This window comes from Hypanus sabinus, chromosome 23 (assembly GCF_030144855.1).
Source record: "Hypanus sabinus isolate sHypSab1 chromosome 23, sHypSab1.hap1, whole genome shotgun sequence".
NCBI classification, from domain to species: domain Eukaryota; kingdom Metazoa; phylum Chordata; class Chondrichthyes; order Myliobatiformes; family Dasyatidae; genus Hypanus; species Hypanus sabinus.
Window position 1 is genome coordinate 43,898,460 of NC_082728.1, and position 16,303 is coordinate 43,914,762.

Consider the following 16,303-nt stretch of genomic DNA (forward strand, 5'->3'; position numbering starts at 1 on the left):
TGCTATGAAGTATACAGCTACTTCAGGCAAATGTATATGTCCAAATGTTCATTTCCATCTCGTTCAATCTGATAGGGAGAAGATAAAGTCAGACGTATCAGTGTTTCAGTCGAGTAAAGGGAGTTAGAGAGGCAGGAGAGAGGAGCGGTGCAAAGCTGATTGGAAGAGGACACGAGTAGGGATGACAGCAAAACAACAATGACTGGGTTTTCTGGAGCAACTCAGAAAGCAGAATAGATACATCTCAAATATAAAGTATTCTGAAGGGAGGGTGAGGCAACAGTGGCTGACAAAGGAAGTCAAACACATCATAAAAGGAGGGCAGAGGACAATTAATAGAACAAAAATTAGTGGGAAGTTAGAGGATTGGGAAGCTTTTTAAAAACCAACAGAATGCAACTAAAAAAAGCCATACGCAGGGAAAATATGAAACAGGAAGTTAAGCTAGCCAATAATATAAAAGGATGTACCAAAATTTTTTCAAATATCTACAGAGAGAAGTGAGATATCGGACCTCTGGAAAAGAACACTGAAGAGGTAGTAATGGGGTGACAAAGAAATGGCCAACATACTTATTAAGTATTTTGTGTCAGTCCTCACTGTGGAAGTCACTAGCAGTATGGCAGGATGTTGAGAATGTCAGGGCAGTCATGAATGTGGTTGCTGTTACTAAGGAAAAGATGCTTGGGTAGCTAAAGGTCGGAAAGTGGGCAAGTCACCTGGACCAGATGGACTACAACCTATGGTTCTGAAAGAGGTAGCTGAAAAGATTGTGGAGGCATTATTAATGATCTTCCAAGAATCACTAGATTCTGGAATAGCTCCAGGGGAATGGAATGAGCCTGTAGTATTACAGGAAAGATACTAGCATGGATAGAAGATTGCTGACTAGCAGGGGGGAAAGGGTGGGAATAAAGTGTGTCTTCTCTGGTTGGCTGCCGTTAACTAGTGGGGTTCCGCAAGGGTCTGTGTTGGGACCGCTTATTTTCACGTTCTATGTCAATGATTTGGATGATGGAATTGATGACGTTGTGAACAAGTTTACAGACTATTCAAAGGTCGATGGGGAGCAAGTAATGTTGAGGAGGCAGTGAGTCTGCAAAAGGACTTGGACGGATCAAGGAAACAGACAAAGAAGCGGCAGATGCAATGTAATGTAGGGAAGTATATTACCGTGCACTTTGCAGAATGAATAAAAGCATAGACTATTTTCTAAATGGTGAGAAAATCTCAAAAATCAGAGGTGCACGGGGCTTGGGAGTCCCTTAAAGGTTAACTTGGAGGTTGACGTAATGATAAGGAAGGCAAATGCAATGTTGGCATTAATTTTGAAAGGACTGAAATATAAGAGCAAGGATATAATACTGAGTCTTTATTGTGAGCAGTTTTGGCCCCTTAGCTCGGAAAGGATATGCTGGCATTGAAGACGGTCCAGAGGAGTTTCATAAGAATGATTCCGGGAATTTAAGAGCGTTTGATGGCTCTGGGCCTGTACTCACTGGACTTCAGAAGAATGGTAGCGAGTGAGAAATTGCATTGGCACCATCGAATATTGAAAGGCCAAGATAGAGTGGACATGGAGAGGACGTTTCCCATAGTAGGTTAGTCTACAGCCTGAGAACACAGCCTCAGAATAGAGGGACATCCATTTAGAACAGAGATGAGAAGGCATTCCTTTGGCCAGAGGGTGGTGAATCTGTAGAATTCATTGCCTGAGATGGCTGTGGAGGCCAAGTCCTTAAATATATTTAAAGTGGAGGTTGACAGATTCTTGATTAGTAGGGCATCTAAGTTTACACGGAGGAGGCAGGAGGTATGGTTGAGAGAGATAATAAATCAGCCATGATGGAATGGCAGAATAGACTCGATGAACCAAATGGCCTAATTCTGGTCCTGTGTCTAATGGTCTCATGAGCTTAATCTCCTCAGCAGTTAGCAGCAAATAAGGTGGTTAATGTTGTGGATGGGAAGATGCAAAGAAACAGTCCCTTAACTGGTCCACTTTAGGAAAAATGAAGATAAAAATCAAAACAGTCCAATAAATATTAGATTCTGATATTAGCAAAATAAAGTTCTTTACAACTTTCACTTTTAATATAGAATATCGGTTTCTGTGGCTAGATTATGTCAAAACAATGATATTTTAGATAAAGCAAATATGTTGAAATCAATAATCTACTGAAAAGAGGAACTTACTGTATAGCTGTTTTTAACTAGTAAAAGCTAATGTTTTAATATTTATAGTGATGAAGTATTGACATTACATGTTCATACAGTCGATGAATCATTTTTGGTTCTTTAGTGCTCAAAGGGCCAGGATGTTCAGCAACAAAATGGCAGCCCACAATTCCAGCAGCACCTCCAACAACATATTATACGACAGCAGATCCTCAGAAAGGTAGGTTTCAATAGGTACATTTAATGTCAGAGAAATGTATACAACATACATCCTGAAACTCGTTTTCTTCGCAAACCTCCATGGAAACAGAGTGCCCCAAAGAATAAATGACAGTTAAATGTTAGAACCCCATTTCACAGCGAGAGGGGGGACATAACAAACAACCCACCAATTCATGGTGTTTAATGTCTGTTGCATCACTTCTTCTGAGCTCTGTGCCCAAAGAACTTGGGTCTTTGGGCACACAATCAGCTGGCTGCTTTCGATCTTCCATCTCCCATGATGCACCAGGCGGTAGCACCGACCTTGACTCCACCCGCCTCCAGGCCCTGAAAAACCGGCATCCTGAAGGCAGGCTAGTCTTCTAGGCCACGTCCTCGGCATATCGAATAGCGGCCAGTCATGAGACCCCAAGAGCGGGTCCTATTCCCGCAAAGAACCCAAGTCAGCTTGTGACTCCAAGTCAGGGTCTTCAAAAGAACCCTGAAAAGAAAAAAAAAGATATTAAAGATAGAAAGAGAGCTGTTTCCGAAGATACAGCAAAGGCATCATCATTCTCCCAAAGCTACTTATAGTTTATGGCTTACCTCAGAAGTCATTTCTATGCACTCTCACATTAACTGGGATGTATTGATCATTAGTAGTTTCTGTATGAAATAGACAAGGTACTGATGGGAAGAGTGCTTCCTGCACCACTGTTGTTCAAGGGAGCATGCAATAGCATAATATTCTCACCTTTACCCACTCTCAACCCTTAACTGTGCAATGCAAGTACACGTATTTGATACATTGACAAAAATAGCAATATCAACTCTATTATTTAATAAAGATATGATTGCATAGGAAAGGAGATTAATGGGGATGTTGCCAGGGCTAGAAACATTTAGCTCTGAGGAAAATGTGGGTAGGCTATGATTGTGTATATTGGAATAGAGGAGGCTGACAGGAGTTTTAATAGAGGTGTATAAAATTACATGGAGCCAGGACCACGCAAAGAGGAGAAACAATTTCCTTAAGCAACAGGATCAGTGAACAGAAGTAATAGACTTAAAGCTATTGGTAGAAGTATTCAAAGACAGATTAAGAAAATATTTCTCAACAAGGTTCTAGAAGTATTAGGTGTCTTTGACTGCCTGGCTGAAAGTGCACTGGGTGCAGATGCCCTCGTTCCATTTAAGCCATACTTGAATGTGTATTTGAAGAGCAATCATCTACAGGTTATTGAGATCCAGAGCAGATGAGATAAGGTTGAGGGTTCTTTTTCAATCCAAAGGCTGTGATATAAGATCACAAGACTATAAGATGCAAGAGCAGAATCAGGCCATTTGGCCCATCGAGTCTGCTCCGCCATTCAATCATGGCTGAAACCTTTTTTTTTTCCAGCTCCTCAGCCCCAGTTCTCAGCCTTCTCCCCGAAACCTTTGATGCCATGTCCAGTCAAGAACCTATCAAACTCTGCCTTAAATAGACCCAATGACCAGGCCTCCACAGCTGCATGTGGCAACAAATTCCACAAAATCACCACCCTTTGGCTAAAGACATTTCTCCACATCTCTGCTTTGAAAGGGTGCCCCTCTATCCTGAGGCTGTGCCCTCTTGTCCTAGACTCTCCCACCTTAGGGACAACCTTTCCACATCTCCTCTTTCTAGGCCTTTCAATATTCAAAAGGTTTCAATGAGATCTCCCCAGTAAGTATGGTTCAATGACTATCTGTGACAGTTGTAAAGCTCTATTGCCAAGTTAAAAGGGGGAGTGTCATTGCAGTTACCCCCTCTTGGTCATCTTGATGATTCTTTGCTAAGTAGTATTATTAAAACAGGTAATATTAAGTATTATCAAAACAGGGATATGGAGTCGGTAGAACGGCAGATCATGACTGAATTACCACTTGCTGCTTTTATTTCTTGTTCTGACACTCTCAAATTTTAATCCAGTTTACATGACAAAAGTCCAGAAGGCCTAGCAATTAAATTCTTCCTTTCACAAAGATCTGACTGTTGATAACTATCTTGTTTCAATCTGAGATTTGTGAACTCACAGAAATAACTGACAGATGAACAATGTAGTAATGAATGAATAAATTACATCTTTGGTCAAATGCAGTATTGTGGGAAGTAAGGATGCTGATCAGTTATAGTTTGGCACCATGAGATTATCTTTCACACCCTCCATAAATTTTAGCTTGTAAATGATTTTAAATTCAATAAATTAACAAGATTTATTCATTATCACTGTATGTTTCTGTTGGACTATTTTATTTAGATGAATGTTCCTAATTCTGCAAATCAAGTTGGTCAAAAATTTGTCATCAATGCTGCTTCCTTCTGTAATTCAAATTCAACCCTTAGCAAGATCAAACAACCTCCGTCGTACGAAGATGCTGTGAAACAGGTGAGAACTACAGCATATCTGCAGATTTTCTTGTGCCTGAGAATTAATTGTTAGTGGGTGTAACTATTAATAAACTATAATACTTTATCCTGAACAGATTAGTGTCATTTAAGTGGTTAAACTGGAGAAGCTGGGTTGTTCTTGAAACAAAGAAGGCTGAGAGGAGATTTGATAGACCACAACTATATCAGATAGAATAAATTCCACTACCAATTGATTCAAGGGCAAGGAAGCACAGCATATACATGGAGCAGAGACTACCTGTGTAATAAGTCGTCACGATCAGGATCTCACTAACTTTGGAATGGTAAACATCAAATATATAAGGTCTTTAGTAGGGAATTTGGAAGCCCAGTGTGAGAGAATAGATAGGTTGGAAGTATTTGGGGAACATTAAATGGAATTGTTCTTCCAGGAGATGGCAGAGACTGGAACTGGCCATATCCTATGCCTTAACTGATCTTTGACACCATGAGCCATTTTTGCACACTTAATAAAAAGTAGAATTATGTGGCCAATCATATTTCAGACAATATTAGATATTTGCAATTCTGTGCTACTAAGCTTCTCTCCTGTTTTATAAATTAATTTTCCATTATTTTTCTGCTGATTTTATTGAAAGTTTATTCACTATAATAGTCACACTAATGGTTAAACAATATTTTTTTTGCAGGGAGCAATATTTTTAAGATTGTAGGATTTTAAGTAATATATATTTTAAGCAAGAGCTGTGTGGATAAACCAGAGGCCACAGCCCTTTTAGAATAGAGGTGAGGAGGAATTTCTTTAGCCAGAGGGTGGTAAATTTGTGGAATTCATGGCCACAGACTGTGGAGGCCAAGTCTTTGTGTATACTTAGAGCAGAGGTTGATAGGTTCTTGATTAGTAAAGACATGAAAGGTTACAGGGGACCCGTCACAGCGCAAGCATATAGGGCAAGGGAATGGTCCTGAGAAGGGTAATAAAACAGCCATGAGCAGACTCAGAATGGCCTATTTCTACTCCTATGTCCTATGGTATTACATTTTTGTTTTGCAATTTACACTGCCTTTTGAAACACTCAGAAGGCAGTGGCTAGATATTATTGCATTTTAATATTCTGTTAAATATAAAATTGTAAATTTGGTTTATCAGTTCTATATTATGATTTAGTCAGCTGACTTCAAATATTCCTACTGGCTGAGACCTATTTTACATAGTTTATTCTTGTTTCTGTGCAGCAAATGTCTAGAAGCCAGATGGATGACCTGCTAGACGTGCTCATTGAGAGTGGAGGTGAGGGATTTTGCATATGTAATACATACTTGAAAATTAATGAGGAAAGAATTTTAGCAGACATTGAAAAAACTTGAATATTTGTAGTCTGTTGTGTTACATTTATGACGTAGTTATAATAGTGGAATCATGGAGCAAAAGGTGGCCTTTTGGCCCATCATGTCAGTGCTAGCTGTGAAGGGGTAACCACTGGCCACTAAAATACAGCAAATCCTGTTGAGATTGAATCCGGGAGAGCTTGATCCCTAGTCCTGCTAGTCACAGTTCTTCAGGTCATATCTGGACACATTTTAAATGTTGTGAAGGGTTCTGTTTTTACCACCCTGCCATTATCTGAGTGCAAAATCATCTTTTCCCTCAGAGCCGGTCAGCATTGATGGAGGGAGATGGACAGACTATGTTTCTGGTTGAGCGCTTCATCAGGCCAGATTGTTTCCTCATTTCTTGTTTATCCCTCTGTAAATTAATTTAAATCTCTACTGGCAGTTTTTTTAACCTGTCATTCAAGGGAAATAAAGCCTTGATATGGCCCTCAATTCTTTATACCTGAACTCAGTCTCCCCTTCTTCCTCTGTTCCAAACAAAACAACATTTCCCTGTTGTTGGGGGGAAACAGACAATTGGCAGAACACTTGCAGACAGATGCAGCAGTGGTGATCACCACTATTCAAGTACAGTATTTGGAAAAAAATAGATCTGACAAGATTGAGTTCCCTGTCAGCAAATACGAAAGAATATTAAGGCAAAGAAAAACAAAAGTTGCATTCACCAAAAACTTGAAATAAAAACAAATATTGTTGGAAATAATCAGCAGCTCAAGCAGAATCTGGGGAGAATGAAGCAAAGTTGGTGTTTCAGGAAGATGGGTTTCCATCAAACTGACCACCAATATGAAACTGTTTTCTTTCTCCACAGATGATGCTGTCTGCCTTACTGACTGTGTCTACCGTTCTTTTATTTATAAAATGCTATGCACTAAAATTCTTCCATGCCAGAAAGCTCTTTAAAGAGGCAACACACAGGATGCATTCTCTGCTGAGTCCAGGCCTCCTTTGTGTGTTCTCCATGAGAATGCATGGGTTTTCCTTTTGTGTTCAGGTTTCTTCCCACAAGCCTGAAATGTGCTGATACATTAATTGGTTACTGCAAATTACCCTTCATGTAGCATGTGGCAAAGTAATCAAAGGGAAATTGTTGGACAAGTGAGGGAGAATAAGTTGCAGGGCAAGATGGGGATCAGATAATAGGGATTGCTTTGCTTGATGTATCTTCTTATTAGAACTGTTTACTTTGCAGAAATGCCACCAAATGCCAAAACTGATCACCACTGTGCTCAGAAATCGATGCCTCAAATCACAGTCTCGTCAGGAGCCTCCACTGTGACTGCACCTAGGTCTTCAACAAGTCCTTTTAACCACATGTCCCCTCCTCCGCTCTCCTTTGACCATTGTGCAAGCAACAGTGACAGTCAACTTGAAGCTCTCCTTAACTCACGCAGCTCGTTGAGCAGGGGGGGTGATATTACTCTGCTTAAAATTGGCAGTGAGGATTCCCAGATTGACGGCATTGGTGAGGGCTTTTCTACCAACTCCCGGGAAGAAATGCTGAACACTCGAGAAATGCTGGAAAACCCCCTTTCACCGATGGAGACCCAGATGTCGCCTTCGTCCACGCATAGCCATGTTATGAACTTAGGTCTTACAGAAACTCCCTTGGAGAACATGGACTGGCTAGATCTCACACCACCCAGCTCAACAGCAGGCTTTGGATCAGCTGGTTCCTCCACCCCCAGCATCTTCTCTGCAGATTTCCTGGATGTTACAGACCTAAACTTAAACACAGCCATGAACTTGCAATGGTAACATTCTCAGGAAACTAGAAACAACAGGTAAATTTAAAACAATTTAAATGGCAAACCAAATAAAAAGGAAGTATATTTCTTGTGTATTCAAGACAATGTTGGCAACTGTAAAGTAAATAGAGGAATTCATTTGGCTGCAAGATGGTTGCCCTGTAGTTGTTGCATGTAGCACTGCTTGAATGAGTTAAAAGCTTCATAAAGTTATGTATTACTGTGGAAAGTGAACATGGTCGAATCACCCGGAGGACACCTGCTTTAAGTCTAAATCTGACTAAGTTTGTCGGGGCGGTATGTAGGTGAGAAAAACTGGCCAACTCTCAATTTGGCCCTGTGCACACAGCCTGCGTTTTTGCTTTGTACATAGCTTGAATTTACTCGTAATTTTGCAAGATTTTTATATAATTTTTATCAGAGGAAGATTCTTTACTAAGCAAGCAATACTTGCTATCTTGAACAAAATACTTGCATCCTTTCTGAACCACACTTGCAAAGTCACCCTACTTTATGCAAGTATTTGATTCTTTGTATTGTGAATACATATTTTATTGTTCACTTTGCACAATTAAGAGTAGAAAAGTTTGTCACATTTTGCTTGTTTTTATATATATATAATATTTGTGTATATATATATATATTAAAAATGTCTGCTAAGTATTAAAGTATTAGAAGGCATTCCATGCAGATACTTGGTGTGATTTTTTTTTAAATCAGCCAGTTTATGAAATTATGCATTGTAGTTCTATGTATTTCTATTGCTTTTTGCTGACCTGAAAATATAGGAAATGGGATGGGTAAATGAGAATTTGTTGTTTTACTTAGGATGTTACGAGAAAACATTTCCTGCCTTCATCCACCCATAATGAAGCTCCACTCTACAAAAAGCAGTGAATTCTGCAATTGCAGATTTAAATCTAAATGAAACAAAAGAAGCTTTCCCTGCTAGTTCTGAAGCTGGAACTCCCTACGTAGATCTGCAAACATAATCCTGAGCGCAAACTTGGATATTGACCAACGTGATCTGTTTTAAATATTTTTAGCGAGCAACTCATAGGCCCACGTTAAAAAAAATTGATAAATAAGGAATCAATTTGAAAGGGAACAACACCAAACAAGAAGTTGGTGACAATAGTTCCAACCCTCGTCTTAGTGTAAAGAACATAGTTTATTTTTGGTAAATTGTATTCAAACCAAAGAAGTGCTCAGAAAAGAATTATTTTCGTACCATTTTGTACTTTATATTATCCCTTTTTGCAATGATATTTGCAATAAATGTAAATCAATGTGCCCATTTTGGAACAGCTAACTATTCTGAAATCTCTGGGCACATTTTGTGATGTGATTGAAATTTTAGCTAAGGATTTTCTTGTATAGTAATAACATAAATTAATATTGTTCAGTTCACCTTTAGTTTCTAAAATGTAAAAGCCATATCTGAAAGGTACTGTGCAGTGAATTAATATTTATTACCGACTATATTTTGAAACTTCTAGTTTCCTTGCTTATTTGCTACCTTGAAATTTCAAGTATGGACTTCTCCAAATAGTCAGAAAAAAGTCTATATAATTATAGGAATTGTAGTGAATAATTATCTTTTGATGTCTGTTCAAAAGCACTTCATTGTCCAAGTTCTCTTTTGTCAATGTCAGTGGCATACCTACAATTTGCTTTCCATTAGAGCTGATTCTTAGACAGAGTGACCTGGCAGTTCCATCTCCTTCGGTAAAAACCTGCTCATCTGGTTTTCCTAGAGTTCTGTCATCCAACTATTAATTGGGTAGAAGCCTGATTAGCTTCTTGACATTAGCTGGAATCAGGCATCAATGGATTCCTTATTTTCTGTTCCTTTCGACTCCCCCCACCCAAACCATAAGCAATATTGCAAAATAGCCTTGAATTAAATCATTCTTGGAATGTTTAGACTTTTATACTAATGAGTATATCTCAATCCCAGGTCAACATCAAGGTATGAAGGACTTTGATATTCTTTGTGAACAAACATATTTGATGATTGCAGTACATTTTTAACACAACAGAGTTACATTGCTTTAAAATATAATCACCAGTCATCCACAACTGACAACCTGTGCAAGGCTAAAGAGAGTTCCCAGTGAATATGACAGAATTGCCAAATCATGATAAAATTGTGCAAAATGTAACAGTGATCACCAGCATTCAAATTTAGCACACCCTGTACACCTTTACACTGTGCACGAATTCATACTAGCTTTCATTCAATCCTGCTCATGTTCATACAGCCTTGTTACTCAGATAGTAATACTCTGCTGACATGAATGTGTGTCTAACATTTTAGGAAAATATTACTTGCTATCTTCAATGAAAGATTAAAGCATCAGTAGATTTCTTGATCAATTTGAGAGGCATACATTCAAATTATGTATCAGTTGAGGCCACTTGGCCATCAATCCTGACTATCATTTAATAAGATGATGGATGATCCATTTGTGACCTCAGTTGGACTTTTGTCATCTATCTGCAGCTATCTTTCACCTCCTTCTCCCTTTCAAGTATCTTTCTACCTCTGCCTTTTATGGAAGGGAGTTCCAAAGATTCACAACCGATATTGACCAAACCATTTATTGATGTGCATCTTAAAGGCATTGTTCCCCAGTGACTGATCCTTACAATCAATATCAGGCATCCTGCTGTGATTAGCAGGTAGAGGCAAGATTGCTTAATCTCAAAAAGACATTATTTCTTCAAAGAAACCATTTGTAACAGCTACAGCTGAATGCCAAAATAAAGGATCTCATGTGCATGGAAATCAGTGATCAACCAAACCACACTAAATTCTGTCACATAATTAATCTCCACTTGAGACAAATGAACACATATAACTCTTAAATAATCAGAACAGAAATACTGGACATATTGAATCATCTTACCAGCAGAAGTCACTGGAGAACTTCCCATGATTTGTTCCATTCAGAACAACACTAACTCTGCAGTTACCTGCAGTCTGATTGAGCAGTACAAGACACAGTGATGCTACAATGACATTAGTACATTAGAAATCATCGATATTACCAAGATTATTATTTCCATCTTCCTCCTCTACACATAACTAAACCACACCACACCAGCATGAACTAATTCCCATCTCAAGCTGAATGCCCGAGGTATTTTGGAAGTACTATAGTGTGGGAGGGCCTCAATAGTTTAGAAATTGAGTATTACTCCTGTTTGAGCTGCATCATTCATTAAAAAGGGAAAATCTTTTCCCATTAGCCTTCAACATAGTTTTACAACTTCATGTGAATAAGTCATGGCCTAAAAAGCAAAAGAATAATCTATCGTTATGAAAGTTATGCTCTTTACCACCTTTGGTGCCTGAAGCAAATGGAATACAACTTTTCAGAAAATGGAAACTCCAATTCAGAACAAAGCCACTACAAACATTATTCCCATTTCCTTTATGAGGAGGCACACTGATTTCCAAGATTTGACTTTGAATTCTCCCTGTGGTTCAGACACTGATTTCTAAATCTAATCAGTACAAAGGAGAAATATTGTTTGTATAACTGTCAAGCTTTAATTTAACCATTCTTTAATACACCAAAATGAAACAATGCACACAATTCCAAATTTCTAATTTGTACATTTAAAATTCACTACACAAAACAGTCCTCATTAACAGGCCAAACACTGCATAGACTGAGCATATTCTCTAAACTAACATTAGTTGGAAAAGACTAACGCTTTACAATTGTAGCAGAAAATCTATTCATGATACGGGTATTTATGTAAACTGGTTAGAGGATGGGATGTCTGACGCATCATCAGCACACTAAAAAAAATTCTGCATAACCACAAATGCTAAAACCACAGGTAGAGATGTTAGAATGACACCATCAGTACATTGGATTGTCAGTAGATCAGATAAAGTACATCCAAATATAGTCTCGGTAGTTGCCAACAAATGAAAGTGAAATGCATGGAATATCACCAGTAAGTGCTTAAATTTCTCAATCGTACCATCATGACACTAGCATTGCTGACTTAACCTGTTTGTAATGATTGTACCAGCTAGTGTCTTATCAGTGCAGAACTACTTACACTTACCTCTGAATACTACAAGTGCTTTCTCTTTTGCTACCTATACCTTTTTTTCTGTCCTTTGATTTCCATATACATCATGTGCTTCTAGCATTATTGACCATTTTAACATTTTGAGCACATCTTACCTACATCTTCCCTGTAGGTTGCCTCTCACTTATGACTAGGAAAGTATTTAACAGGAGCTGGTTGAGTTTAAATTCCAGCATTGTAACCTTTGCACTTGGGCCTTTACCTCAGTGTATACAAGATCTTAATATACAACCATTTTGAATAAATTGTTCTCTTGTTATATTTATTTATGGTGGTACTGCCCTTTTGAGTTGCAAAAGTCCTGCAAAAGTACCAAAGGAAGTTTTATCTATTCAAGTGAATCACATTTCAGCAATGGCATCTTCCTTCATTGTATATTGTTAGGTTAATAGGTCACCTGTCAAATTATTTTCCAGGATAGCAATCAAAAAAAATGTAGGGAGCAATCAATCCATTTGTACATGATGTCTGCCAAATCAAATCTGCCTCAAAAGTGTCATTGTAACTTTGACCAATCCTGTGGGCTAAATTCTTTCTGTATTCATATTTGCCTTACTTTTTTGCACTTTGTAAATACTATATATTTTCTTATGGTGTATCATTTAACAATGGAAATTTTGCTTTGTGTATATAACGGCAATAGTGTAGGTGCCAATGTATTAAAGAAAGCTATGTAAACATTAAAGATAAGTTTTGGAACTGGGTGTTCTTAATAAATTGATTATCATGAAACTACTTGTGTTGCTTTTACTTATTCTCTGTTATCTTCTAAAATCCCTCTTTGTCCAAGACCAGTTGTCTGTCCTTTTTGCCAGCAAAGTAGCGAGTAGGATGCTTACTGCTTTTGTTTCATGAAAACCAAGCAACTGGAAAAAGAGAAAATGAGATTCTGCAGATTCTGGAAATTTTTGATTGGAAGATGTTGAAATATTACCCAAAGATTTGGTCTCATGATCCATATTTGGCAAAGGAAGTGGGAACTCAGTGGAAGTATCATTCTTCAGATGAGTCATTAACTCTGATCCTGTTTGCTTTTGCAATGGTAAAATATTTTATTGCTCCTTTCATACTAGAGACAGCAATTTTCCTACATTCCTCACCAAATCCAACTTTTTTATGCACATTGTAGCGTGTGAGTTCAATAGACAGTGGGAAAGATATTGCTTTCAGTCTGCATGTCCGCTTGCTCGTTCATTCATCAGGCTTCAAATCGACTGTATTTCCAGCTGGTCTCTCATGCAAGTACTGAGCAGAGCTGACGTTGAGAATGTTGGCTCATTGTCTCTCTCCCTGAAATAAAGAACCGCTTCTTTCTGAGGAACATTGTGGTATGGTGCCATTGTCTGTGTAATCGTACTCTATATTTAAGAGTTCAGTGAGGCAGTTTGGAAGTTGGAAGTATTTCATTATCAGACACTAGACCATTGGACATAGGAGCAGAATTAGGCCATCCAACCTGTTGAGCCTGCTCCGCCATTCCATCATGGCTGATTTATTATCCCTCTCAACCCCAGTCTTCTGCCTTCTCCCCGTAACCTTTGATTCCCTTACTCATCAATAACCTATAAACTTTAAACATATCCAATGACTTGTTCTCTATAGCTGCCTGTGGCAATGAATTCCATAGATTCACCACCCTCTAGCTAAAGAAATTCCTCCTCATCTCTAGTGAATCCCTCTCTGAGGCTCTGCCCTCTGGTCCTAGACTCCCCCACTACAGGAAACATCTTCTCCATGCTCATTCCATCTAGGTCATTCAATATTTAATAGGTTTTAATGAGAAACCTCCCCTATTCTGCTAAGCTCCAGCAAGTAAATATACCCACAGCTGTCAAACACTCTTCATACATTAACCCTTTCATTTCAGGGATTAATCTCATAAACCTCCTCTGGACCCTCTCCAATGCCAGCCCATCCTTTCATGGATAAGGAGCCAAAAATCTGTTCATAGTACTCCAAGTGCAATCTGAACAATACCTTATATATCCTCAGCATTACATGCTTGCTTTTATGATTCTAGTACTCTCGAAATGAATGATTGCATTTGCCTTCCTTACCTAGAGGGAATCCTGCATGAGCTCTCCCAAATCGCTTTCCATCTTTGATTTCTGGTTTGTTCCCTTTTTCAGAAAATGGTCTAGACCTTTATTCCTTCTACCAAAGTGCATGACTATATACTTCACTACACTACAGTCCATCTGCCACTTAATCCCAATTTGGCTCTAAGTCCTTCAGCAAACACTCTAATTTCTCAATACTACCCGCCCCTCTACCTATCTTTTCATTGTCTGCAACCTTGGCCACGAAGCCATCAATTCTGCCTGTACGGGTGATTTTTTAAAAAACACAGAATATAAAAACCATGAGTCTGAAAAAGTCCACAATCCATAAACACAATAGTCCAGTCCATACACACACAACCATGATACCATCCTATGATATCTCCAACATTCATCACAAGGGAGAGACACCACTTGAAGCAGAGAGGCCTACCCACCTGTCACAGTGAGCCACACAGCAACAGACCAGTCACAGACTCCTCCAACAGTGATCAAAATGCAGGGAGTTTGTGCTGAAACTCATTCACCTTCTGCCTCGATGTCTCAGTCTTCCTCAACACTTTAATCTGCAAGTAATGGTGAAACACAGTCGAACATCAGCTCACATTTCTTCGCATTGAGGCCGTCCGAGTATGTGCTTGTTTCCCAGAATCTTCTCCAAGCCAGTAAAGCACTGGATCACTCAATCTCCAAACTGTAAATCACAGCCTCTACCAGTCCCAGAGACACATTTCTAATCTCCCTCTTATAAGCTGATCCATCACCACCTTTGATTCTGCTAACAACAATGGTGCTGTCAGCAAACTTAAATATGGCACTGGAGCTGTACCTAGCTTCACAGTCATAGGTAGAAGGCAGGTAGAGCAGTGAGGCTAAGCCTTGTGATCCACTTGTGCTGATGTTGATTGTGGAGATGTTGTTGCCAATCCGAACTGACTGGGGTCTACAGGTGAAGAATTCTGAGGATCCAATTGCACAAGGAGGTATTAAGGCCTAGAAGTTGGAGTTTACTGATTAGTTTCAAGGGGATGATGAAGTTGAATGTTAAGCTGTACTCAATGAAGAGCATCCTGATGAATGCACCTTCATTGTCCATACTGTCCACAGCTGAGTGAAGAGCAAATGAAATATCATCTGGAGTTGAACTGTTTTGATGTAGGTAAATTGGAGCATACCCAAGCCTCTTCTCAGGCAGTAGTTGATATGCTACATGACCAGTCTCTCAAAACACTTCATCACAGTGGGTGTAAGTGCTTTCAGATGATAATCATTGAGTCAGGTTACAACATTCTTCTTCGGCACCGGTATAAGCAAAGCCTGCTTGAAGCAGATGGGCATTTCAGATTGCCAAATTGAGAGCTTGAAGATATTGGTGAACACTCTAGCCAGCTGATTAGCACAGTACTCAGCCTTTTCAGGCAGCTCCCTCACCATGACTTGATCACTCAGCTGTGGGAGGACTATCTCCTCTCCCTCTGACTTTTCTCTGACCAGCAACATGGTGTTGCTATTTTGCTGTGTCCCTCAATGTATTGACCTAATTACAATGGTCCTTCACATCTCCAGTAATTTCTTCCTCCTCAATTTCATGCTCTTCTGTTGGTAACTTTGCCCACCCATTCCCTTCCTGCACCTGACTCTCCCCTTTCTGATGTGTCTTTATTTTAATTGCTGCTACCTCTGCAGGCAGCTGAACTATTTCTAATAGCTCTTCGCTGTGTTTGGCCCCTACCCTTGGGACCTCCTGACATGATTCACGGTCATTGTCCTGCCTCCTGCCCTTGCTTGGGGCCGCTGTCTCTCTGTGAGCCATATTGTCTGCTCTGTGGATCATCGATGCTCGCTGTTCCTGTCATGTCCGCGTTATTTCTCCTCTTTATGATAGCACCTGCCTTACTTAGTGTGTCTACCCCCAGGACAGTGGCCTCATTGTCTGGACACACCCCAAATATCTCCAGGAAGCTGCACACCTTCTAACTCAAGAACCTGAGGCTCACACCTCTCGGCCGTTATTGTTTCACTTCCAGGCACTGATAATGTGAATTGCCTCTGCAGTCATGGGCATGGCTAGATCAGTTATCGATACTGATGACCCTGTGTCCATTAATGTTGCTGGTTACCCTAATAAACCTCATGTGGGTGACCACCAGTGGCAAGAGAGGCTGCTGCCAGTCATTCGCCTAGCCTGGACCTCACCAGCTGGATAATCT

The 16,303-nt window shown here is 39.5% G+C and overlaps 1 protein-coding gene across 10 annotated transcripts in view; it reads left to right on the top strand.

The window, feature by feature from the left end:
* myocd (myocardin) overlaps positions 1 to 12,754 on the top strand; it is a 647,048-nt gene extending 634,294 nt beyond the window's left edge. For 8 of the 10 annotated variants that reach the window (XM_059948785.1, XM_059948786.1, XM_059948787.1 and 5 more), the window contains 4 exons: positions 2,303 to 2,398; positions 4,662 to 4,790; positions 6,011 to 6,065; positions 7,362 to 12,754. In XM_059948785.1, coding sequence (XP_059804768.1) covers positions 2,303 to 2,398; positions 4,662 to 4,790; positions 6,011 to 6,065; positions 7,362 to 7,927 — 846 coding nt within the window. In that variant the 3' untranslated portion in view covers positions 7,928 to 12,754. Of the gene's footprint in view, positions 1 to 2,302; positions 2,399 to 4,661; positions 4,791 to 6,010; positions 6,066 to 6,426 lie in introns of all 10 variants that reach the window. The other 2 variants (XM_059948789.1, XM_059948795.1) reach the window with 2 other exon arrangements.
* Positions 12,755 to 16,303: the final 3,549 nt, after the last annotated feature.